At 41.3% G+C, this 26,453-nt stretch overlaps 1 protein-coding gene across 1 annotated transcript in view; it reads left to right on the top strand.

Moving 5' to 3' along the window:
* The window catches only part of ildr1b (immunoglobulin-like domain containing receptor 1b), a 38,725-nt gene extending 12,492 nt beyond the window's left edge, over window positions 1-26,233 (top strand). Inside the window, exons 2-8 of the mRNA XM_028436898.1 lie at window positions 7,948-8,118; window positions 8,449-8,598; window positions 13,475-13,594; window positions 13,955-14,101; window positions 15,972-16,097; window positions 19,549-20,429; window positions 23,041-26,233. Of these exons, the coding sequence (XP_028292699.1) occupies window positions 7,948-8,118; window positions 8,449-8,598; window positions 13,475-13,594; window positions 13,955-14,101; window positions 15,972-16,097; window positions 19,549-20,429; window positions 23,041-23,079 (1,634 nt within the window). The 3' untranslated portion in view covers window positions 23,080-26,233. The remainder of the gene's footprint in view (window positions 1-7,947; window positions 8,119-8,448; window positions 8,599-13,474; window positions 13,595-13,954; window positions 14,102-15,971; window positions 16,098-19,548; window positions 20,430-23,040) is intronic.
* Window positions 26,234-26,453: the final 220 nt, after the last annotated feature.

Genomic DNA, 26,453 nt, shown 5'->3' with positions numbered 1-26,453 from the left:
TTGGGGAGCTGGTGTGAGAGGTCCCCTTTGTATTATTAGCATTGCTATATTATCATCATTTTTATTATCATTGTTTTATTAGCATTGCTATATTATCATCATATTACCTTATTATTTAATATTTTATGATTGTTTTTTATCGTATTATTGTTACTAGATATTATTATATTACTTTGTTATTGCTATTATTACTATTAATATTATTATAACCATTACTATTATTACTATTACTATTTTCACTAATACTATTATATTCATATCATCATCATTATTATTATCAGGGCAATACACAAACTTATTCAGTGGTGGCACTGGTGTAACCGACTTTCTCTGTTGGTCAAGGGGGTGTACAGTATAGCCATACATGCTGATGAATAGTTGACTTAACTGGCGTACCGTAGTTTTGTATGAAGTAAAGATTGACAGTGACTCGAGATATATTTGCAAAATGTTTTAGCGTCATTGTGAAGTTTTTCTGTAACAAGCTGAAGTAATTCCATCCATCCATCCATTTTCTTCCGCTTTTATCCGGGGCAGGGTCGCGGAGGCAGCAGTCTCAGCAGAGATGCCCAGACCTCCCGATCCACGCACACCTCCTCCAGCTGTTCTGGGGGGACCCCGAGGCGACACCAAGCCAGCTCAGAGACATAGTCCCTCCAGCATGTCCTGGGCCTACCACGAGGCCTCTTCCCAATAGGACATGCCTGAAACACCTCCCGAGGGAGGCGACCAGGAGGCATCCGAAACAAATGCCCGAGCCATCTCAGCTGGCTCCTATCAACGTGAAGGAGCAGCGGCTCTACTCCAAGCTCCTCCCGAGTGACTGAGCTTCTCACCCTATCCCGAAGGGTGCGCCCAGCCACTCGGCGAAAAAAACTCATTTCGGCCGCCTGTATCCGCGATCTTGTCCTTTCGGTCATACCCAAATCTCATTACCATAGGTGAGGATAGGAACGCAGATCGATCGGTAAATTGAGAGCTTTGCCCCCCGACTCAGCTCCCTCTTCACCACAACAGTCCGATACAGCGACCGCATCACTGCTGACGCCGCACCGATCCGTCTATCGATCTCACGCTCCATCCTACCCTCACTCGTGAACAAGACCCCGAGATACTTGAACTCCTCCACTTGAGGTAAAGACTCTCCACCGACCCAGAGAGGGGAAGCCACCTTTTTCCGGTGGAGAACCATGGCCTCAGATTTGGAGGTGCTGATCCTCATCCCGGCCGCTTCACACTCGGCTGCAAACCGCCCCAGTGCACGCTGAAGGTCCTGACTTGATGAAGCCAACAGAACAACATCATCTGCAAATAGCAGAGATGAAATCCTGAGGTTCCCAAATCGGACCCCCTCTGGTCCCTGGCTGCACCTAGAAATTCTGTCCATAAAAGTAATGAACAGAACCGGTGACAAAGGGCAGCCCTGGCGGAGACCAACATGCACTGGAAACAGATCTGACTTACTGCCGGCAATGCGAACCAGGCTCCTGCTGCGGTCATACAGGGAACGGACAGCCCTTAGCAAAGGGCCCCGGACCCCATACTCCCGCAGCACCCCCTACAGGGACACGGTCGAACGCCTTCTCCAGATCCACAAAGCACATGTGGACTGGTTGGGCGAACTCCCACGAACCCTCGAGCACCCGATGAAGGGTATAGAGCTGGTCCAGTGTGCCACGACCGGGACGAAAACCGCATTGTTCCTCCTGAATCCGAGGTTCGACTATCGTCCGGATCCTCCTCTCCAGCACCCTGGGGTAGACCTTGCCGGGGAGGCTGAGGAGTGTGATCCCTCTGTAATTGGAGCACACCCTCCGATCCCCCTTCTTAAAGAGAGGGATCACCACCCCGGTCTGCCAATCCAGAGGCACTGTCCCCAACTGCCATGCGATGTTGCAGAGATGTGTCAACAAAGACAGTCCTACAACATCCAGAGACTTAAGGTACTCAGGACAAATCTCATCCACCCCGGAGCCCTGCCCCCGAGGAGCTTTTCAACCACCTCGGTGACTTCAGCCCGGGTGATGGGCGAGTTCGCCTCTGAGTCCCCAGCCTCTGCTTCCTCATTGGAAAACGTGGCAGTGGGATTTAGGAGACCCTCAAAGTACTCCTTCCACCGGCCGACAACATCCCCAGTTGAGGTCAGCAGCTCCCCCCCTGCACTGTAAACAGTGTTGGTGAAGGCAAGGCAAGGCAAGGCAAATTTATTTGTATAGCGCATTTCATACTCAAGGCAACTCAATGTGCTTTACATGATAAAACATTCAATTGTTTAAAATCAATAAGAACATTTAAAATCATCAGTAAAATCAATTAAAATCATCAGTAAAATCATCATGACATCAACAACATGACAAAAAATCTCTCTCTCAATCATATGCAGTAGAGAAAAAAAGTGCCTTTAACTTTGATTTAAAAATGTTCACATTGGATGCTGACTTCAGCTCTGCTGGCAGTTTGTTCCACTTCTTTGCAGCATAACAACTAAAAGCAGCATCACCATGTTTACTGTGAGCTCTGGGCTCCACTACCTGATCTGTGTCCATAGATCTGAGAGACCTGCTGGGTTCATACCTGACTATCATGTCACTGATGTATTCTGGACCAAACCCATTCACAGATTTATACACCAGCAGCAGAACTTTAAAGTCTATTCTGAGGCTGACTGGGAGCCAGTGTAAAGACTTTAAAACTGGAGTAATGTGCTCTGACCTCTTTGTTCTGGTTAAGACCCGAGCTGCAGCGTTCTGAACCAGCTGTAGCTGTTTGATGCTCTTTTGGGGGATTCCTGTCAGAAGACCATTACAATAGTCCAGTCTGCTGGATATAAAAGCATGGACCAGTTTCTCCTGATCTTTCTGAGCCATTAAACCTTTCACTCTGGAGATGTTCTTTAGGTGGTAGAAGGCTGTTTGGTGTGAAGCACTACTTCCCCCTCCTGAGGTGCCAAACGGTTTGCCAGAATCTCTTCGAGGCCGACCGATAGTCCTCCTCCATGGCTTCTCCGAACTCCTGCCAGACCCGAGTTTTTGCCTCTGCGACCGCGCCGGCTGCAGCATGCTTGGCCTGCCGGTACCTCTCAGCTGCCTCCGGAGTCCTACCAGCCAAGAGGGCCAGGTAGGTCTCCTTCTTCAGCTTAACGGCATCCCTTACTTCCGGGGTCCACCACCGGGTTTGGGGATTGCCGCCGCGACAGGCACCAGAGACTTTATGGCTACAACTGCGAACAGCCGCATCGACAATGGAGGAGGAGAACATGGTCCACTCGGACTCCATGTCTCCCACCTCCCTTGAGATCTGGGAGAAGCTCATCCGGAGGTGGGAGTTGAAGACCCCACTAACAGAGGGATCCACCAGACGTTCCCAACAGACCCTCACCACACGTTTGGGCCTGCCAGGTCTGACCGGCTTCCTCTCCTGCCAACGGATCCAGCTCACCACCAGGTGGTGGTCGGTTGACAGCTCAGCCCCTCTCTTCACCCGAGTGTCCGAGACACGCGGCCGGAGATAAGGTGATACAACTACAAAGTCGATCATCGACCTCCGGCCTAGAGTGTCCTGGTGCCACGTGCACTTATGAACACCCTTGTGCTCGAACATGGTTTTCGTTATGGACAAACTGTAACTAGCACAGAAGTCCAATAACAGAACACCACTCGGGTTCAGATCGGGGAGGGCGTTCTTCCCAATCACCCCTTTCCAGGTTTCACTGTCGCGGCCCACGTGGGCGTTGAAGTCCCCCAGTAGAACAATGGAGTCTCCAGTCGGGACACCATCTAGTACCCTTCCCAGGGACTCCAAGAAGGCCGGGTACTCTGCGTCGCTGTTGGGCCCATTGGCCGAAACAACGGTGAGAGACCTGTCCCCAACCTGAAGGTGTAGGGACACGACCCTCTCGTTCACTAGGGTAAACTCCAACACGTGGCGGCTGAGCTGGAGGGCAATAAGCAAGCCCACCCCAGCCCGCCGCCTCTCCCCGCGGGCAACGCCAGAGAAATGGAACATCCAGCCTCTTTCCAGGCGTTGGGGTCCAGAGCCCAAGCTGTGCATGGAGGTGAGCCCGACTATATCTAGCCGGTACCTCTCAACCTCCCGCACAAGCTCAGGCTCCTTCCCCCCCAGCGAGGTGACGTTCCATGTCCCAACAGCCAGTAGCTGTGGACGCGGACCGGGTCGCCGAGGCAACCCCCCTCGACCGCCACCCAGTTGTCTCTGCACCCGACCCCTACGGATCCCTCTGCGGGTGGTGGGTCCACAGGAGGGCAGGCTCACGTCATCCTTTCGGGCTAGGCCCGGCCGGGCAGTAATTCCAATAATATTAATAATAATGGGTTCACAACACGGCTCCACTATGATTGTTTGTTCTGCGCAAGGGTGAGTCTTTCTTATATTATTCTGTGTGCTAAGAAAGATGCTAGCAGCTACAATGTAAACACACACACACGGCTGATGCGCGTGCATGCACTACACCGGGATGAAGATACTGAACTCACACAGAGCCGTTTAGAGAGAGTTGCGACTTTGGTGTTGCAAAACGTTTATTTTTCGTGGTACTTCTGTGTGTCTCTTAACAACCTGCGGCGGATTATGTGCAAGACGCGAGCGAGAGATAACGCACGGAGGAGATGGATGGAGAGAGAGAGACAGTATTTATAATAAAAATGTACTAAATGAGTAAAATAAAACAAAAAAATAAACAATATTTATACAAAAAATACACTAAATGACTCCAGAATCACACTACAATGGCAACAAAAAACAATAAATATACAAAAAGACAACTGAAAGTTTAAAAAAATACAATGATGACATTAAACCAGGAAAATTGCACCCACATTTTGCACTCGCAAATAAATACCCCTTATGCTCTTACATGAATGCATACTTCCGACGGGCACTGTACTAGTATATATAAATATATGTTGCTTGATCCTCACTTCTTTTTTTCACAATCTACCTCACAGGAGGAACTGAATTTAGGGATATGTGGATACAGTGACATTTCACTTAAATTTCAACTGCAAAAAAATTAATAGAAACAGCACAACTAAGTTTCTCTTCACAGCCCAATCTGTGTTGTTGACCTGTATCATTTATATATCTGTTGTGAGTTACAAATACACACTCAAATCCTAATGTTACAAAATATAAAGAATGGGCCTCTTTAATACATTCAAGTGTACGTCATAACACTTAGACCAGGTGATCTTAAGGTGCGAGTGACATGCTGTAATTATGTAATTCCATCCATTTTCAGACCCACTTATTCCTGTTTGTCAGGGTCGCGTGGGTCTGCCGGTGCCAATCTTCCTACATATGCAATTATTTTATTTTATTCTGAGCAAAGAATCAGCATCAGCTTTATTTGTCATTGCACATGTTACAGAGCAATAGAATTTCATTTCAGTTTCATCCCCTTGGGGGGGGGGGGGGGGGGGGGCTGTATGGACTTGCCAGACTCACACCAGACAGGCTTCCTACATAGACCGCGTTTGTAACATTGTTAGGCAGGTGTGCGAAGCTATATCGATTGTTAGGCAGGTGTGCGAAGCTATATCGATGCATTTGGGACCCCGATACATATATTTTATTTATCTTTTTTTTTAAATAAATTTTTTTTTTTAAATAAATTTTTTTTTTTAAACGGAGGAGGGTGTATATACGTTTATAAAAATACCCAGCTACGTGTGGACAAGGCCTTAGTGGAAGATACAACACACCTTCACATGTGGTGTTTTGGGCCTACACAACAAGGCTGATTAATATGTTCCCAAGAAAGCAAAATCGTGGAGGTATATTGTTAATTTTTACATTTACTCAATATATTTTTATTATTTTTTTTATTTATTCAGTTTATTTCCGACATGGTTACATTCACTTTTTTTTTTTTTTTTGTACATGCCGAAAAAGGAGACGAGAGAAGCAGTTTGCTTATCTGGGTCCCGTCCCCTGTTTTACCATCGCAAATTTACATGGGTTTACATGTCTCTCTGGTCAAACATTCTTGAGTTGTTCTGAACAGTCCTTTTTTGTGTATTCTCATCTGTAGTCAGTGTTGTCTTGTTTTTATTCCTCCTCCTCTCTATCGTTGTTTGTGTTGGCCTTGTTCCCTGCCAGACGTTGTTAGCATTCCTCCAGTTCAAGAATAGTTCCTCTTTCGAAGGTGTTAGGAAGGTTTTTCCCTTTTCATCCATAATGTCACCACTCGGGAATGTCTCTTTTGGACACACAAGTTTGCAGCTTGTTTTGTCTCTACGGCAAGGTTAATCCAGCTGTTGTTAGTTCTATTGGCAGTGTTGTATTTTACACTGTTAGATTTAACTTGTATAAACACATTATTATATCTTAGTTCATAAGCAAGGTAGTAATTTCATTGTATTATATCTTAGTTCATTAGCAAGGTAGTAATTTCATTGTACAGGAAAACGTGTTTCTAACTGCACATATGACAATAAACACTTTGAATTTAAATTTAATGTAATCCTTAATCACCCCACCACCTAGCAATTGAAATGAATAAATGACAGACCTTTTTTACTCTTGGTTTCCACATTTAATTCAATCTCCGTAAAAAAATCACAGTCTGAGTTTTGTTTCCAGTGTTTATATAGATCTGGGTCCATATCCATGATTACCATCAGTAATGTTGTTGTTTAGGTGGATCCTTCGTATTTTCCCAAGTCTTCCATCGTTTTGATGAGGATTGGTTTTCCGTTCTCTTCTCCCAGTGGTGTGATATAAATCCTGCAGTTTCTTGTCCACGTCCTCACAATTTTTCCTCCTTTTTTTATTTGGCGTGCCTTCCATGCAATGCTTGCATTTTGTTTCGTCAGGTTTTCATTGATGCACACCTTCGTTCCCATCAGTTTATTTCCTTGCTTCAGTAGTTCTCCTTTAAAGTTCATATTCGTGAAGGTTTTTTTTACAGCTCTGTTATCATTTTTCTTTGGCAGGAGATGGCAGGAGTTGATGTTGTCAGGGTTCAGGACAATGTCCTTCGACTCCAGGTAGTCAATGACCTGTTGTTCAATCGATTTTGTTTCTTCGTCACTCGCGTAACTCCTGGGTTTTATCTTTAGGTCTGTGATGATGACATCTTTCTCTCTTTCCTTTTGTTCCAGCTGTTCAACCCTGGCGTTCAACAATTTTATCTCTTCAGCATTTCTTTCATTCTTTTCTTTCAGTACCTTTGCTTCGCTTTGTAGGTTTTCCAGTGAGTTTTCCAGTGTCTTTTCCAACGACTTTATCTCGGCAGATAGGTTTCGTAGACCCTCGCGTATCATCTCCTTGACCTCTTCCAAACCCGAATTGGGTTCTGAAGGGCCTCCCTGCGGTTTTTTCACCATTTTCCTTCAGTCTTGGGCCCAATTTTTCAGGCTGTTCAGCTGTAGCCAGCTGTAGCCAAGGTCGTGTTATCGGAGCGAATGAAAACACGTCTGCTCTCTCCAAAGACCAGAGACACTATAAAACGATTAACACTATAAAACGATTAACAGTTCAAAGTAACATTTACTCAATCAAACTTTTTTTGGGGCCACACTTTATTAGAAGGGTGGGAGATCATGTTCCTAAGAAAGGGAAATGATTGAGGTATATTGTTGATTTTAACATTTACTCAGTTAAAAAATCTTATTCTGAAAAACTTTTTCAAGAGCTTTATCACTATCACTTTTACTGTCATCTCTAATGTATGTTTCTTTTAGTAATGGTGGTTTCTGTCGTCAGTTTGTTGTGAATAATGACTGATTGTTGTTATTACTAGTAATCACCCAGAAAAGAATGTGTCTCTGTTAAAGACTAACCAGTCCGGACAGATTTTTACAAGCTCAACTTTCCAGAGCAAACACAAAAGAGTTCTTTTGAAGTCTAAATCATTTGATGCTTCATGTCATCTGTTGTACATCAATATTTACCTGCTTTTTCTATCTTTGTCCCACCGTGTATCAGAGCTGCTGTCCATAAATGTAATTGTCCCGGAGACGGAGAGGAGGACGATGCTGTTTGGCAGTGTGACTCTGCGCTGTGACTTCTCAACGTCAGCCAATCAGCAAGACACACTGGTCACATGGAGGTTCAAGTCCTTCTGTAAGGACCCGGTGCTGGAGTACTACTCCACAGGTTAGTCTCCAGGTGGAGGTATGCAGTGTTTTAACTGTTTATATAATAAGCAAGTGGGCTTGGTGGAAATGACTGGTTCAGTCATGAAGTGCACTGTGAAAAACAAAAAACTACAAGAAAATTGAGGCGATAATTGACACTCAGTCCGTTAGTGTTAGTAATTAGATACTCACTACACCATTGCCTGAACCAAAACTGTTGTGATGAGCTAGTTCTGGTTCTGGAGGGCCACAATCCTGCATCTTTTAGATGTTGCATTCAAAATGCATCAAATTATCACTGAAAGCTTTTATGAAATGATATATTTCTCCTATGTGTCTGTTTTTGCAGCCTATCAGGCGGCTCTGCAGCTTGGCCAGGATCCATCCAATGATTGTCCAGACCGACAGCGGACAGTTCGTACAGTGATTCAGAAAAGGGGCATCAATGAGCCCATCCTGGGGTCAGACTACAGAAACCGCAAAATCACCATTCAAAACAGTAAGACTGCTCCCATCTTAATGTTGATACTGGCGGTGGTCTCACAGCAAGAAAGTCATTCTGCAGAAAGTCAGTCCCATTATATTTTCTTGGTCACAAAACTAGTTTGTTAAATTGTTAGATTTTATTTGGATCCCCATTAGTTTTCACAAAACAGCAGCAGATTCCTTCTTTTCAAAATTAGAAACAAGTGACGTACAGTATGCACACTATCAACCATTTGTTGATGAACTCCACCTGTTATAAACTACTGTGCATGTGCAGGTTCATTTGTGATTAGAAAAACCTCCAGTTGACCATATATAGTAGTAGCAATCTCTTCAAAAATGCATGAATGGACTTTTTCCGCCTCTGACATAATGGCATGAAAGGCAGAGAAGAAGAAGTTATCCAATTTGGAGATTAGGGTATTTGTGGTAGAAATAGAAACAAACCTGAAAATACTGTTTGGAGCACCCATTGGAGTTAAGTATAAGTATTTTATTTATAAAGCACTTTTTGAAGATAAAATCACAAAGTGCGGTACAGAGCTGTGATGAAAATACAACTGCAACATCATAATAGAATAATGCATCATAACAGCAGCATCATAAAAGTATAAAAACATTTAAAATCCAATTAACTAAATATTTTTCTGAAAAGCGAAGTCTTCAACAGTTTTTTCAAAGTGTCCACACAGTTAATCTCCTGGAGAGACTGGTGCAGGTTATTCCAGACTCTGGGGTCAGGTTTTAAATTTAGTTTTTGGGATCTTTAGGAGACACTGATCTGAAGACTGAAGGCTTTGCTCTGAAGTGTAGGGGCACAACAAGTCTGAGATATATTGAGGGGCCTGACCATGTAACGCTCGGAAAATAAGAACTAAGATTTTGTACTCTATTCGAAACCTAACTTGGAGCCAGTGCAGAGTAGAAAGAATCGGGGTGATGTGGGATGTTCTGGGAGAACCGGTTAAAAGCCTGGCAGCAGCATTCTGTACGATCTGGAGTCTGTTTAGGGTCGACTTATTAAAACAAGTGAAAACAGAATTACAATGAATTACAGTCAATGCGTGATGATATAAACGCGTGTATGACCAGTTCAAGATCTGATTTTGATAATGGATGCCTCACTTTTGAGATATTTCTCAGGTGGTAAAAACTGTTTTTAGTCAGTTGACGACTGTCCCTCTAAAGACATTGCTTGATGATCAAGATTTTCTGTTTTGTTTGAATTTATTTGGAGGTATTTAGATGACAACCAGTTTTTGATACAGGATATACAAGCTAAGAACTTTGATAAAAAGTGAAACTCTGAGTCATTAAAGGAGCAAACAAAACAGGCCCCCTAACAGAGCCCTGGACTACTCCACATGACAGGTTGGACATATTAGACATTACATCATTAATATTAAAAGTTCTTCTATTTATACAAGAGGTAAACCACTGGAGAACAGCATCAGAAAACCCTTTCTCAGATTTGAGTCGATCAACCAGTATACTATGATCTACTGTGTCAAAAGCAGCTGTCAGATCAAGTATTACTAAAACTGTGTAATGACAAGAGTCAGCGGCCATCATCACGTGACTGGAAACTTTCAGAAGAGCAGTTTCAGTGGAGTGGATTGACCTAAAGCCAGATTGATATTTATCATAAAAATCATGCTGTTCCATGTATGAGATTAGCTGCTTAGCTACCACTTTCTCCTCGATTTTAGACATGAAGGGAAGCTTAGATGTGGGCCGGTAGTTTATAGGCTTTCCCGGATCAAGATTGGGTTTTTTAAGAATAGGATTCACTATCGCATGTTTAAAGAAGCTGGGGACCGAGCCAAATAAAAGTGAGAGGTTTATCAATTTTACCACCCAAGGACCGACAACATCAAAAACATTTAAGAGCAGGGAAGTAGGAACAATGTATACAGTGCTTGATGAGGGTTTCATCTTTCCTACTAAAACCTGAACATCCTGTAGGCTGACAAGAATGAATGAGGACCATGTTCTCACAGGGGCTGAGGCAGTGCACAAGCTAACCAAGAGAGGAGTCATACTGACCCTAATGTTTTGTACTTTGTTTACAAAAAAGTTAAAGAAATTATTACAGTCATCCTGCGTGTGTACAGGCACATGGGATGGTGAGGGTGCAAAAAGATTTTCAATAGAGTTGAACAAGGCCTTGGGGTTTCTCTTGTTTCGCAAAACAAGATTAGTGAAATAAGCAGAGCGGGCGTGCTTTATTATTTCATTTAGCTCCATTATCTTTTTTTTTAAGATGGAGTCTATGCACCTCGAGTTTAGTGGTTTTCCACAACCGTTCCATTTTCTGGCAGCTTCTCCTAAAGCTAAAAATAGCTTCATTCATCCACGGTTTCTTATTAGAGCCTGGAGTATTTTGAGCTGGTGCTACTGTGTCCAATACAGTCAAACAGTGGCTATTGAAGTTTGACATGTGTCAGCATCATCACAACTAGTCGGAGGTCCCGCTGTGCGCCGCATTTAGAGGCTTTTTGCACGGCGGATGCTTTTGACGTACGTCTGGCGCCTCCTATGTGGCCGACACTGGAGTTAGGATTGTTGAACTTTTGGGGCATATCGCGGCGCGTTGACCAATCAGGAGCGTTCCCCAACCGTGACATATTTTCGGAATGAAAAAAACAAATGTTAAATAATTATTGAATAATTGTAGTAGTGTAAATATTAAAATCAAATTGTTTACAATTATACCTTCCCACCCCAACTGTGTTAGAAGTAGCTCACGAACCCAAAAAGTGTGGGGTATGCAAATTGTCATGGGGGGACTTGAATAAAAATTAAAAACAGCGTGACAGCATTGGAAACTAGAATATAAATAGACAGGAGCATTGCCACAAATTACACATTTGCCTATGTAAGACCATCCTCTTGTGTTGACAAAGAAACAATCTCTTCAAAAAAAGGGCAAATATGACGAAAGCTGCATTTCTCTGCGCTAGCCAAACGTGCTGTCAAGACTTTGATGGCCTTTGCCACTACATTCTTGTGTTAAAGTGGATTTTCAGCTTTGACAAACATAAAAACAAAATATAGAGCAAGACTTTGCTTTAAGAGTGATTTAAGACACAGACAAAATTCAGCCAAACATTGCAGAGTGATGTTTATCCTCTCAACTTCACTTTCTCATTAAAGTTGTAGTGAGTTGTATTGAACAATTAATTAAGTAATTAGTGATAATTCTGAGTAAGATGTTTGCTTGTGTGCTTACAGATCATAATTGTTTCTAAATTATGTATTATTCATCAACAAGATAGGTAAATTTCAGGGACAAATTTCACCGTAGGGCTACATTGTACAGTGTTTTTTTTAAGTGTGCAGGAGGAGGGGTTACATGGCTTCAGGTTAAATGTCTAAAGGGGTACGGGACTGAAAAGTTTTAGAATCACTGCTCTAGAAGCCAACGGGGAACTACGTTTAACATAGACATATGTGGATCGCTGATCATTTGTGCATTGATTGAAATGAATCCTTTCCTGTTCACGTAGCTGAATTCATTGTGTGATGGTGCTTTTATTGAGATGTGGGTGCAATCTATGGCACTGATTAGACAGCAGCTGGATGTGCACTTGGATGCTTTGGTGCATTTTGTCTCAGACCTAGAATCGAACCAGGAAATAATAACCACTAAATTACAGTGCTGAAGTGAGAAAAGAGGTTATAAGACCTTAAGTAGATCGTGATTACTTAAATGATCCTGAGTAATGGGTGCCTCAGGATAAGAATGAGGCAGCTAAAGGGATCATGCCAAGTTCCTACCTAAACCAACCTGTGGGGCAGGCTTGTATGGTTGGCACAGTGCTATTAACTGAATTTGCTGCAGTTGATCAGGTCTAGGTTCAGCAACATTATGTGCTCAAAGAATGAGGTCAGCCAAATATACTGAATGACCACGTTATTCCTTGAATGATTTTTTTCTTTTTCTTCTGTGATGGCACAGACAAGATGACAATCCATTAGACATTATTTTCCCACATGAATTGGTCCCCACAGTGTCCAGACCTGAATCCCATTGAGAATCTTTGGGATGTGCTGGAGGAGACTTTGCGTAGTCGTCCGAATTGCCTGTCATTAATACAAGATTGGTGCAAAATATTGATGCAACTCTGTACAGAAATACATTTTGAAATGGACTTTGCGAAAGCTTGTAGAAATGAGGCCACTGCGATTTTGTGCCATAATTAATGCTTAAGACGGTCCAACAAGGGCTTGTGACATTTTTAGGCAGGCAGCGTACCTTTCAAAGTAAAGGAACAACATGCTGAAAATGAGTCGTAAGATGTAGAGGTCGACCGATATGGGATTTTCAATGGCCGATGCAGATGCCAATTCAAAAAATAACAATAATTCAGCCGATATCTAATGCCGATATACTTTTTTTTAAAGCACATTAATTATGAAAGACAATTGGAAAAACTCATATGATATAAATGCATATTTTACAAATTAAATTAAATACACCAATATACTGTAACTCTTAACATTTATTGAACTTTAAATACACCCGTACACAACCAATTAAAACAAAAATCCTATTAAGGATATAATAGGATAAGGATATTTGATCAGGCACTATTATGTTATATCCTTATCCTATTATATTGGCTTTTTATTTCTAAGCCTATTGGCTTCTACCTCTCCCATGCACATGCTATTATTAATTATTACTTTTTTTGTTGTATATTCATACATCCGAATGGATGTTTTGTATGTACTTTCTTTTTTCCTTTAATGGCTACTCTAAAGTGCTTTGAAAAAAAGCTTCATCGGCCCGATATATCGGCCTACTGATATATCAGTCAACCTCTACTAAGATGTTGGGAACCTCTTGTCTGAAGAACATGTTTCTTGTTGCTGCTGTGATGTAGATGCTGACCTGGTCATCACTGAAGTCATGTGGTGGGATAATGGCGTCTACTTCTGCTCCATCGATGCTGCCGGTGACACAACAGGAGATTCAGACCGTGAAATAAAACTCATTGTGTTTCGTAAGTCATTCTGAAATTTTTCATTCATTTTGTGCTTAAGTTAAATGGTAAATGGACTTGATTTTATATAGCGCTTTATCACCACACTGAAGCAGTCTCAAAGCGCTTTACACATCAGCTCATTCACCCAATCACTCTCACATTCACACACCAATAGGACAGGGCTGCCATGCAAGGCGCTAGTCGACCACTGGGAGCAACTTAGGGTTCAGTGTCTTGCCCAAGGACACTTCGACACATAGTCAGGTGCTGGGATCGAACCCCCAACCTCTCGATCAGAAGACGACCCACTACCACCTGAGCCACGGTCGCCCCGTAAACACACATTGTGATTTTTTCCTCCTTGTCCTATGTCATCAGACTGGTTAACAGTCCTGTTAATCATCCTTGGTGCTCTCTTGCTCATCATGCTTCTCGGAGTCTGCTGCTGTCAGTGCTGCCCACAGAACTGCTGCTGCTACATCCGCTGTCCGTGTTGTCCTGAGAGCTGCTGCTGTCCAGAGAAAGGTAGTACTCTCACTACTGTTTGTCTACATTTACACGATTAGAATGCAGAAATGCACAAAAACATTTCAAGTTAATTCTTTTTGTGACAAATAAAATGTGCATCATCAGCAAAAGTGGTTAAGAACAAATTACTTTAGTCTGTTTTTTACATAATCCACATTTGCCACTTTTAACATCTTTAAAATAGTTTGAAATATCAAGGTACAGACGCCTTCCTAAAGCTTTGGGTTTGACGATCGTAATAATACTAATTGGTAACTAATGTCCAACAAAAGGAAAAAAAAATTGTGCATACAGATTACAATGACTGTGTGTGTGTGTATATATATATATGTGTGTGTATATATGTATGTATATATATATAAATATATATATATATATATATATACTGTATATATATAATAACCTTTCAGGGATGTGAAGTAAAATAAAAAACTGAGAGAATGGGGTTGCTAAAGTGTGCACACCCTCTTATAACTAGGGACGGGGCTGTCTTCGGATTTAACCAATTACATTCAAACTCATGTTAAATTGGAGTCAGCACACACGTGTCACCATTTAATGGCCTCTTTTTTCCTGACATTTTTGTTGCCACATCTTCCAGCACAAGCCATGGTCCGCAGAGAGCTTCCAAAGTATCAGGGGAATCTCATTGTTCACAGATAGCAGTCAGGTGAAAGGTACAAAATAATTTTCAAAGAATAAATATAACATGGAACACAGCAAAGACAGTCATCATCTGAAAATATGGCACAACAGTGACTTTGCCAAGAACGTCCCTCCAAAAGTGATGACAAGACAAGAAAACTGGTCAGGGAGGCTGCCAAGAGGCCGACAGCAACATTGATGGAGCTGCATGAATTTCTGGAAAGTACTGGCTGTGTAGTACATGTGATAACCATCTCCCATCTTCATCATATGTCTGGGCTATTAGGTAGAGTGGCAAGACGGAACCATTATCTTACAAAGAAAAACATCCAAGCTCGGCGTCATTTTGCAATTTTGTTGAACTTTTTGGCCGTAATTCCAAAACTTATATTTGGCACAAAAACAACACTGCTCATCACCAAAAGAACACCATCCCTACAGTGAGGTAGTGGCAACATCATGCTTTGGGGCTGTTTTTTTTCAGCTGGAACTGGGGCCTTATACTGGAGGGAATTATCAACAGTTCCAGATTCCAGGCAGTGTTGGCACAAAACCTTTGGCCTTCTGTTAGAAAGCTGAAGATGAAGAGGAACTTTATCTTTCAACACGACAGTGACCCTAAGCACACAGTCAAATCAACAAAAGAATGGCTTCACCAGAATAAGATTGAGGTTTTGGAATGGCCCAGCCAGAGTCCAGACCTGAATCAAGTGTGCCACACTGATAGACTCTTACCCAAAAAGACTGAGTGCTGTAATAAAAGCCAAAGGTGCTGCAACAACGTATTAGTTTAAGGGTGTGCATATTTATGCAACCAGGTTATCTTAAGTTTTTTATTTTTATATTATTATAGGTCACATTAAAGGTAGAAAAAGTTGTGAAATTATTTATCTTGGTGTCATTTTTTTTACATATCAAAAACCTGGCATTTGAACAGGGTTGTGTAGACTTTTTTATATCCACTGTGCAGATATATATATGTGTGTGTGTACTGGTAATTGATAACCGGTCTAAGGTTGACCTGTTCTGATTCTTGTGCTCACAAAAACAGAGATAAACTTTGACCTTTTTTCTTCATACTGTAAGATTCTCTGTTGTGTTTGACTGATGTTGCTTTTTGGCTGTTTCTTTTTTACTTCTTTTTAATTTCTTGACTGGCAGACTGAGTTGAATTGCCCTTTGTGGATAAATAGAGTTGATTGATTGTTTGCTGTAATTTCAGTGGTGATGCAGCACCGAATGCTAAAGGAGGCTCAGAAGGCCATGGTTCCTTGGATGAACGGTCAGCCCATTTATGCCCCCATCAGCTCCAATCCCTCATCCCAGGGTGTTCCTATTCTGTATTCAGGTAAGACAAGGCCTTGGAACATTTGCGATGTTTTGAGATAATGCAATATAAAAACAAACAATACCACCTATAATGATATGATTTTACTTTAAGGTTTATTTTGTGAGACTCTGCTTTCTAGGGGTTCATCAATATCTTGTATCATAAGATGCCTTGATGTTAAACTGCAATGGGATGTCTTCATCAGGGAGTCCGGCGGCTGCATTTTCTCCTTCAGATTCCGACATTGCTGACTCTCATTACTTTCCATTGTTGATGTTTTTTAGAGAAAAAAATAGATGCAGTAGAGGCATGTTTCTGCCCCAACAGGTCAGAAAAGTGTCTGGACCACAAACCATAGAACATACCGTAATCACTGCTCTCTTGGGCGTAGGGTGGGCGATTTGGGAAAAAAATCATATGATTTTTTTTCTTTGTAAAATCACGATTTTATCACAATTTTTTTCATTCAGATCATTTAGACTATTAGTTATTAGTTATAAAACAAACCATTTCAGCTACTTAAAATCATTGCCCTGAATGGGAAAAAAGGAATAAAAGATATGTTAAGGCAAGGTAATTTTCAAACATTTTTTGAAATGTATGTAAGAAATTTATCAAACTGGTTCCAAGTACAATTAACATCAAACAAAAATGTTGACATTTTATTTTAGTCACACAGTCCTTTTACTTTTTAACTTTACTTTAACTTAGCAACACTTGCTACTAGGGATGTAACGATTCACTCAACTCCCGATACAATTTGATTCACGATACTGGGTTCTCTCACGATTTATTTTACAAAATGGGACTGTAGACAAATGATGACTGAAAAATATTCCTTTATTTTATTTGGGAAAAATCTAGAAAAAACTGTACTGTTTTCCTTTTATTTTTCATTGTCAAAATAATCCCTTGATAAACTATTCAAAACAATGCAATTGAACTAAAAATAAATCTTGAATGAAATAAATAAAGGAATAATACAAATGAAGAAGAAGCCTATTAATTTAAATTCCGGTTCTATAGTAAACAATGCAAAACTGAACTGAAAATGTATTTTGTGCCTTAACAATTGGACTTTAAAAAAAAAAAAACAGTCATTGCACTGTATTTATGTCAGATATTTGTTTGGACCAGCAGAGGGCGCTGGTAACCCAGTGGTCGGTTGGCATGCAGATGTCTTACAGTGAAGAAGAGATGCTATGCTAGCAGACAGAGCTAATAGAAAAACGTGACTTTTACAGATATTCACGTAATATTACAGATATTCTTTCGGTACTAAAGGGGTAAGGAATCATTTATGAATATGTTTAAGAGTAGAAGGTGGCCAGAAAGAAAGTAGTAGCAGACATTGCCCGCCGCCAACCTTTCTTAACTTCTCTGCTGTTTAAAAAAAAAGTACTGGATTCAATTTTCACAGTATCGATGTGAACAGTGATACCGATGAATCGATTTTTAACTGCCTTATGATTAATCGTTACATCCTTACTTGCTACATAACAAGGCAGCATATCAGTCTAGTGATTTTCATTTGTTTTTGAGGTAACACACTAATAAAATCCTGCTTTAAGCAGTGTTTTGAACCCCAGATTTGACACAGCTTGGACAATCATATCCTTTACAAGATAAAACGTTACTGCTGTGGTTACATTAGGCCTGGGTGTTTTGGACCAATATTCTTATCTCTATATTTTTCCTCAAAATGGCAATAGGTGATATCAACTCCATTTGATTTATTTTTATTTCAAAAGTTTTACAAGAAAAACAATAATGGGTCAAAGTCAGTGAAGAAAAATGCCACAAAGGCCCTTTTATTATTCACTAGCAGCACAATATCAACATTTTGTGCCACTTTTGACTTTTTCCTTCATAAGGAAATGTGATTAAATTCTGTAGTGTTGCTTCTTTCAGGGCAGCTCTGAGTTGCTGAAAGTAGTTTTTAAAGTAAACCACATTCAGGACATTGTCCCTTTAAGAAAGTGTAAACAGCCCCGTGAGCTGCAGCTACAGAGCCTTATCGCTTTGCTACTGACGAGCGACAGAGAGTTACAGAAGAGAAATACATGCAGTGTTTCCTGAAACGTCTCTTAGTGCTTCAACACTCAGAACTGATGGAGTTTTACAGGACAGGCAGACATCTGCACTGAGCCTCTAACAGACTGCTGCTAACACTGAGGAAGCAGCTCAGCTAACCGTGTGTGTCTGTGCACTGGGAGGGAGGGGGAGCTGAGCGTACGTGCTTTTTCCCTTTGGATGTGCTGTGTATGGGCCACAGAAATATGGTGCAGACAAGGCACCGCGAGGGTTAAAATGTGCACTACTGATGGTTCTACGATTTCTGTGATTTGGCAAATCGTTGTCATGTTTTAATCTTTAACAATCTAATATCTTCAGATCGCACATCCTTAATTGGCAGCAGTCATTTTCCAAGACAAATTTACACAAAGACGGCATCGTCACATAGGCTGCACTCTATTGGCTGATGAGTGTCCCCCCCAAACGACTCGGCCAATCAGACTGGGCAGGTAGGCGGGCTGCAATACTCCAGTTTGTTTTAAGGGATTCAGATTCTGAGTACTCAACTGATAAGTTTCCTTCTCCACATGAAATCACCTTCTCAACTGCCCCACGTCTGCAAATCAGTCAATTTACAGCTTTTTATGGTCACTTTTTACTGGAACCAGACTGATTCACCGCTTCATCCTTTCTTCTTACCGCAAACTACTGTGGAGCGATCACAGCGATTCCGGACTCTGAGTCAGAATATGATTGGGATCGTTTTTGAACAAATCCATCATGGTGATTTGGCAACTTTATGCTGTATATTGTTTGCTTCTATAAAAAACTGGCTAACATTCACTTTATCCAGGCTGCCCTGATGCTCCTTCTCCGTTTGTCATTTGTCCTTACCTAAGCGTCTCCATCAGCCTGAGAGTCCTTAACAAACCTAACGTGGTGATTTAACATCTTTGTGCTGTTTATTGTTTCCTGGCAGCTGGCTGTTTATATATTGCCTATGTGGCATTTTGCACCACTGTCTTTGACCAAGAATCCTCTTTCTGGTGGAATTAATTCATTAAAAAGATTTAGATTTATTTTGTGTATCTCTATTTTGAGAAAAATAGCAAAATTTGAATTTTGGTCCATATTCAACAGTCCCATGTGGGCACATAGCAGGACCAAATTTAGACTAATCAAAAATAATGAATAAAGTATGACTAATGCTTAAGACATTGTGCTTATAACCAGAGGGTCGCTGGTTGGAATCCACTGTGGGCTATCACTGTGGGACCTTGAGTGTGGCCTCTAATCCAATCCTAACTGCTCTGCTCCTCAGGGATGGGTTTAAACCAAACCACACATTTTGTGTACATACTGTAGTACATATATGACAATAAAGGTGAACTGTCACCTATTTTTAACTATTTTTAAATTCATATAACTGATCTCACTGTCACTTGCTCCCCAGGCTCATTTGCTGAATACCCAACCAAGCAGAACTTTGCTATGGCCCCAATGCAGATGGCACCAATGGCCCTGGAGCAGCAGCCCCCACCTCCCCCTCTGCATCATGTCAATAGTAGTAATCGAGGCCCCAACCAAATGTTAGACTACCTGGAGAATCAGGTGAGAGGCCTTGACATTGGGGTGCCTCAAGCAACTCCTCACGCTGTCCAAAACATGCCACCACCACAGCTTCAGCCTTCTCATCCAGCGGTACCTTTCACACCCGGACCTCCAAGCATGCTGTCCGCTCTGGATGAGATGGGGGTGAGGGGGATAGAGAGGAGGGTGATTACTTTGCCTCCAATAATCCAGCGTGTGCCCAGCTTCTCTTCCCACAGAGGCCCTGCTGGTATGGACGGAGCCAGAGGAAGTCACAGGATGTCCAGCCACCAGTCCAGCAGAAGCACCAACAACTCAGGGGCTAGTTCCCAACACGGAACACGATACGGTACACAAGGCTACAGAGATGTCTCCCCACCGCGACGAGGGATCCTGAGAGACTACAGTGATGATTTAGACTGGGAACACAGGAGGAGGAGAGCACCGCACAGAGGATCCAGAAACGAGAGGGGAGGCTCCACTGGAAGGCAGGGAGGCAGAGCAAGACCACGGCCCCGGAGCCGGGACGACCTGATGGAGGAGCTACGCAGTAAAGGAGCTCGCAGAGAGAGAAGCTACTCACCTCCTCACCAACGCCGACATTCCTGGAGCTCAGACGAGGACGACAGCAGGAGGAGGAGAGCAGGAAGAGGGAAGGAGTGGCCGGAGAAACCCCCAAGCTACTCCTCCATTGAGATCCAGGCAAGGCGAAACAATGACCACAAGCACTACAACCTGCTCTCAGTAAGATTCACACTCAAGCCTCCTTCATATAATTCACAACATCAGAGAACTTTCTCTTGTTCTCCTCTTTCTAAAAATAATAACAATGATGTGTTATGCTGCGTTCACACCATACGCAGCGCAAATTTTTGTCGTGTCATAAAGCGCCGTGTGGTAACACACTTCCACAATGTTTTTCTCCTCCATGCTAAAATGGGTGAAAAGACCGGTGTCCGTGTTGATGACCTGATGTCATTGACAACAAGGACTCTGATTGGTTTTTTACACCTGCGTGTCACATGAAACATTTGCTGGAGTTCAATATTTTTGACTCAAGTGAATGACGAATGTCATGAGAAAACGGAAGCTTGCATGCTGCGGCCAACGCTCTTGCCACCCAGTTCAAACCGTGCTGCCAACAGGAGAAGAATTCTCCTCTTACCGCATCCATCCCTTTAATTTTGTATGTAATATGGCCGCGCAAACATTTCGTGCCACGTCCGGTGTGAACGCAGCATTAGCCCTGTCAGTAAACACTCTGAAGAGAAGTGCTTAGATACAACTTGAGCTTTGAGGGATGGAGAAAATAAAGAGCAGAGACGGTTTGTCAGCGAATTGAGGGAAACAACATGCTGGAAGCAATAAGGAGGAATGCTTGTGGTCCCCAAGTGGAATGATGTGGAGAAGGAAAAACTACTTATACAAAGAGCAGGTTAGGTATTGGTTTGCCTTCCTGAAATCTTACCAAACATGCCAAATGTGGTAATATAGGGAACTACCATACTGTTATTAATTTTAAATTTTATGTGCTTCAGATGACTTGCAAAATTGGGATGTTATGTTGAAATCATGCAAGATTTTCAACTTTCTAGACATTAGATCACCCACTTTCTGGTAAAAATTGCATGTTAATGCTTCACATTGTCCCAAAGCATGCACGTGAGGCGTTTCCGTGTCATGTTGGGGCCCAATTTTAAATAAATGGTGAGAGAGAGAGAGAGAGAGAGAGAGAGAGAGAGAGAGAGAGAGAGAGAGAGAGAGAGAGAGAGAGAGAGAGAGAGAGAGGAGAGAGAGAGAGAGAGAGAGAGAGAGAGAGAAGAGAGAGAGAGAGAGAGAGAGAGAGAGAGAGGAGAGAGAGAGAGAGAGAGAGAGAGAGAGAGAGAGAGAGCTGGCCAGATTGATTTTCAGAATGTAATGTTTTTAGTTTTTAAAATAATAGTTGTGCTTCCAATTACGTAGATGTTAGAAATAGGGTAGGTAGGTAGGAAAAAAATGTTTTTTTGCAAAAACTTTTTTACATTGATAATTGTGCAAATTTGGCCTTTAAAAGTCCTGAATACATGTATATATAGTCAAAATATTGTATTAAACTGCAAAAACAATATTACACTCCAATGCTATTATGGATGACAAGTAGATCTATGCACAACACTAAAGACCTATTATAAAGATTATAGCAGACTTGAAAATAAGATACAGGGAAAAATGTATTTGGTATCGCATAGCAATTTGCAATGCAATTTCATGTGACTGCTACACAAAAATTCACATGTTTAGCAATACTTTCATATATAAAATAACAGAGATGCGCAATGTTGAAAATTGCTGCAATTACTGCTACGCAAATTGTTTTCCTTAAATTTTTCCCAGAGATATCAACCAATGTTTTGTTGCTAGCAATTTTAGCATTTAAAAGAAATAATCCGTGAAGAAACAACACATTTCTGTTTCACACAAGGCATTTATTGATTGAACGCCAACACTTGCAATGTCATATCAGGACATATGGCATGGGCCATAGCAACGCTAGGTCTGTCATGACATGTAAACACTGCGAATGTTCAGCTTCTTTCCATCACAGATTTTGTTCATAGCCATAGCAGGGGATATCATAGCACTAAAATATAATGCTGTCATGGAGTTTCTCAAACCAAAAATGGGAATCTTACCCTTTTCAAGCGTTGATGCCATTGCACTGATTATGGCCATGCTGGAAACGCAAACAAAAAGTTGATGCGTCAAACTTCCTGCATTACCATGTGGTGGCGCTCCAAGGCTTGCTGAGTGGTGAAGTCACTTGAGCGCTACTGCATGTAGCTTGCTGTTGTACTTAATTTGGCTTTTTAGAGACTGCACTTGATTTGACCACGAAAAAAAAAAATAGGGTCTGCGATTTTATATAGGGTCGGTCACGTAACCGGAAGCATAACTATTATTTTTTTGGCCTAATCAGATCATTATTTTTCCAAAACATCAGCTGGTAGGAATTTAAGGTTCAACAGGAACATTTTAAATATCTGTGACGTGGTTCTGCTTGTATAAATGATGCCGTAGCCGGCATATACGTTTTTTAGTGCTTTATTGTGCCAGCTGAACAAAAACCTCCCAGGCTGAAGAGGAGCGCTATACAAACAAACAGGAAAAAGAGAATAAATATTTACAACATCTACAAGGAGCATGAATACCACTAACAACAGAGGCCTTCTGACTTATCTTCTTTGGACCAAGACAGGACACACACTGACAGTCTGGCCCCCTTTTTGTAGCCCTTGGCTCCTAAAGAACGTTCCTTTCCTTTCTCTTTAATGCGCTTTTTTCTGTTCATTCATTCCTCATTTTTCTCATTTTGCAGGACAGGAGCTCGCATAGCAGCACCAGCGTTGTCATCTGACACATTTCTACTTTTTTGCTGGCATTTGACTAGATAAAGAAGCAGTTGTGAAAATAATAGTTGAGATGTACTGTATTGTGTTGTTGCACTGTATGTCATGACCACTCAGATAAGGTTGTTTATTGCAGTCAGTCTGCAGGATTTTTATGTTTGGTTTGATTGTATTACTGTTTATTTTCCTTCTAAGTGTGTGTTTAATCTGCTATCCTTGTTAGAAATGCATGTAGCTGCTATCAAGCTCTGACATAATCAACCCTTCAATTTTCAATAGACTTGCTGAGGAATGTAAGAATTTTCCCAGTTTAAATTCTCACCATGGATTAAGGGAGAATACATCAGCTTTGCTAGTCAGGCAATCATATGAGAGCGATTCTTTGTATTTAATCATGTCGACGTTCAGTCATGGATGAAAGTATTGGCACCCCTGGAATTGTTGCAATTAGAAATGTGTTTGTAGTATACACGTGTTTATTTCCTTGTGCATTGAATAAACACAAAAATGAAGAAAAAAGCCAAAATGTACATAATTTTACACAAAATTAAAGAAACAGACCAGATAAGATTGTTGGCACCCTTTTAATACTGTGGATAAATAATTTTGTCTCAAGCATGTGATGCTCGTTTAAACTCACAGGTTACTTGCTACAGGTGAGTTTAAACTTTGTGTTGTGTTTATGTGTGCCTCACACCAAGCATGGAGAAGAGAAAAAAGAGCTCAGAACTGTCTGAGCACTTAAGAAGCAAAATTTGCAAAAAATATGAACAATCACAAGGTTACAAAACCCTCTCCAGACTCCAGAGATCTTTAAGTTCCTTTGTTCCCACTGCTGACAACGAGACATAAAAAAAGCCAGAATGGAGTTTGCAAAAATGTACGTGGGTGAGCTTCAATCCTTCCTGGAGAATGTTTTGTGGACAGATGAGACTAAGATAGGGCTTTTTGGTTCTCCTTGGTCTCCTGCCACAGCGCTGCTTCTCATTCAGATGACTACGTATGGTCCAAGCTGACACTTTTATATCCTGAGTCTACAGGACAGCCTTCATTTTATGGAAGGTAACTGAGGATGTTTATCTACCATTCTAACTATCCTGCATTGCATTTGTTTTGTCAAAATTTTCTTCTGTCCTCGTCCAGGGAGGTTAGCCACAGTTCCACGGGCTATAAACTTCTTGATGATATTACACACAGTTGACAAAGGAACTTGAAGATCTCTGGAGATGGTCTTGTAACCTTGAGATTGTTCATATTTTTCACAATTTTGCTTTTTAGGTTCTCATTTCTCAGCTCTTCTTTCTGACACACACGTCAACTTTTATACATTGTAACTGGCTTGTGATTTAATCATTGCCAGCACCTGTTACTTGCTACAGGTGAGTTTAAACGAGCATCAAATGCTGGAAATAAAATGATTTATCCACAGTTTTGAAGGGGTGTCAACAATTTTGTCCGGTCCATTTTTTTGTGAAAAATTATGTAAACTTGGGCTCTTTTATTTATTTATTTATTTTATTTTTTTGTGTGGGTTTTTTTCAATGCACATAAAAGAAATAAACACGTATATTTTGTGGGAACATTTCGGGGGGGGCCAATACCTTCGACCATGACTGTAAATCAAACAAGTTGCTGAAGCAATTATAAACTCATTTCAAAATGCACATTGTTTATTACTGCTGACAAACTGTGAGTTATGAAGGATTTTACTCTTATACACTTGGAGCAACTTCAACTCAGGTTGTAGGGTTCATCTTCTGATTGAGAGTTTGGGAGTTCAATCCACGACTAGTCCCGTCCATGTGTTGAAGACACTGGGCAAGACACTAAACCCTAAATTATTTTCAATGGTAGATAATGCTGCCACTTTTGGCGTCATTTGGTCAAAAATCCATAATCATCTTTGAGCATATTGTAATCCCAAATGTTGTGATTACAATATGAGTGGATAGTGAATCTCTGCTCCTTCTCCTGGCCCTGTAAATAAGCTTAGATGAGAAATCCAGGACTTCAGCCAATCAGAGATCTTTCTACCAACAGACTGCTCCTTGAGCTGTTTTGGACGATACTTTTGGCTGCTTGAGTCTATGCATGTTCATGATCTGAGAATAGGGAAATTGCAATGGCAGATTAAACAGTTTAAAGGCACAAAAGTGTTCAGGAGGAGCAGACTCCGCAGAGGTCCCTCTGACTCGGTATGTGCACCATACTGCATGCGATCCACTTTCAGTCTGTGGGCAGTCTACCCCCCCGTACCAAGTCAGAGAGAGAAAGTGATAACAGATGGGATAAATAGCTTGTAAACCTAAGAGAAACATAATCTAATTTGGGGAGAACAGACGCGATTGGAGTGTGGATGTGGAGTGTCTGTCTGCTCTGATCAGCTGGGCTCACTGCAGCTGCTTGTGTGTGAGGAGTGGCTGTAACCTCTTACTGTCCTCACAGCAGTCAGTGATATGGGCTTTCATGTCTCTAAGTTCATTAGGTTTCATTCAGGAGGGGAGGGGGGAAGCATCTCATGATTCTACATACTGCAGCTTTAAGGCTTTGCATGGCAGCTTTGTTCCCATTAGTGTCCAATTGCGAGTATGAAGGTGGCTGATATTGTAAAAAGCCCTTTGGGACTGTTTCAGTGGTAATTTAAGCTCTCTATTTATCAATTCCCTTTACTGTTGTAATGTTTTCTAATCAAAGGCAGATCATCAAACTACAGACATGTGAATGCACTCGACCCAAACACACATTATTATGACTATTGAAGACCGGCAAACTAACTGTATCTGTAAGTCATTTTACTTGTGTATCTGTTTATCTTGAACATTTTACGTCACTTAATCAATGTTTATCTTCTTTTTTTATACTTTGTGCTATCTTTGAACAATTTTATTATATGTGTGTTTAGTCATAGAAGGTGCTTAGATTTATAGATAGTTTTTTTGTAAATTTGTTTTACTTGTGGCAATGAAGCACCACGTGGGCATTTGAAGCACAATTCAAATATTTGACCAAGGCAGCCTGCCTCACAACACTAGCATTTGATTGTTCGCTTCCTTTTTTTTTTTTTTTCTTAGGAAAAAAAGGTGCGTGTGTGAAGTGTTTTTATAACCATCAGCTAAAGCTACTCTGAAGTGATTTTTGTAACTGTTCCACTATATTTTTTTCCTGTACATGTCTATTTTTTTGCTAAAATAATTATTGAATGTACAATAAAGAACTTATAATAATAATGGTTCTGTAACATGTTGTTTTTTTCTGTTATTGTTGTGACTCATGCAGTCACTTGTAAAAACCTTTTTTTTTCCACTTTTATTTGGAAATCAGTCATGATGGTTTAGAGACTTTGGGCTTAATGCTACTGGATCCTGTCTCTTTTTAGAGAGTG

Source organism: Gouania willdenowi, chromosome 21 (genome assembly GCF_900634775.1).
Source record: "Gouania willdenowi chromosome 21, fGouWil2.1, whole genome shotgun sequence".
Lineage (NCBI taxonomy): Eukaryota > Metazoa > Chordata > Actinopteri > Blenniiformes > Gobiesocidae > Gouania > Gouania willdenowi.
The sequence above is the reverse complement of the archived record's forward strand: the minus strand, read 5'-3'. Positions and strand labels throughout refer to the sequence as shown.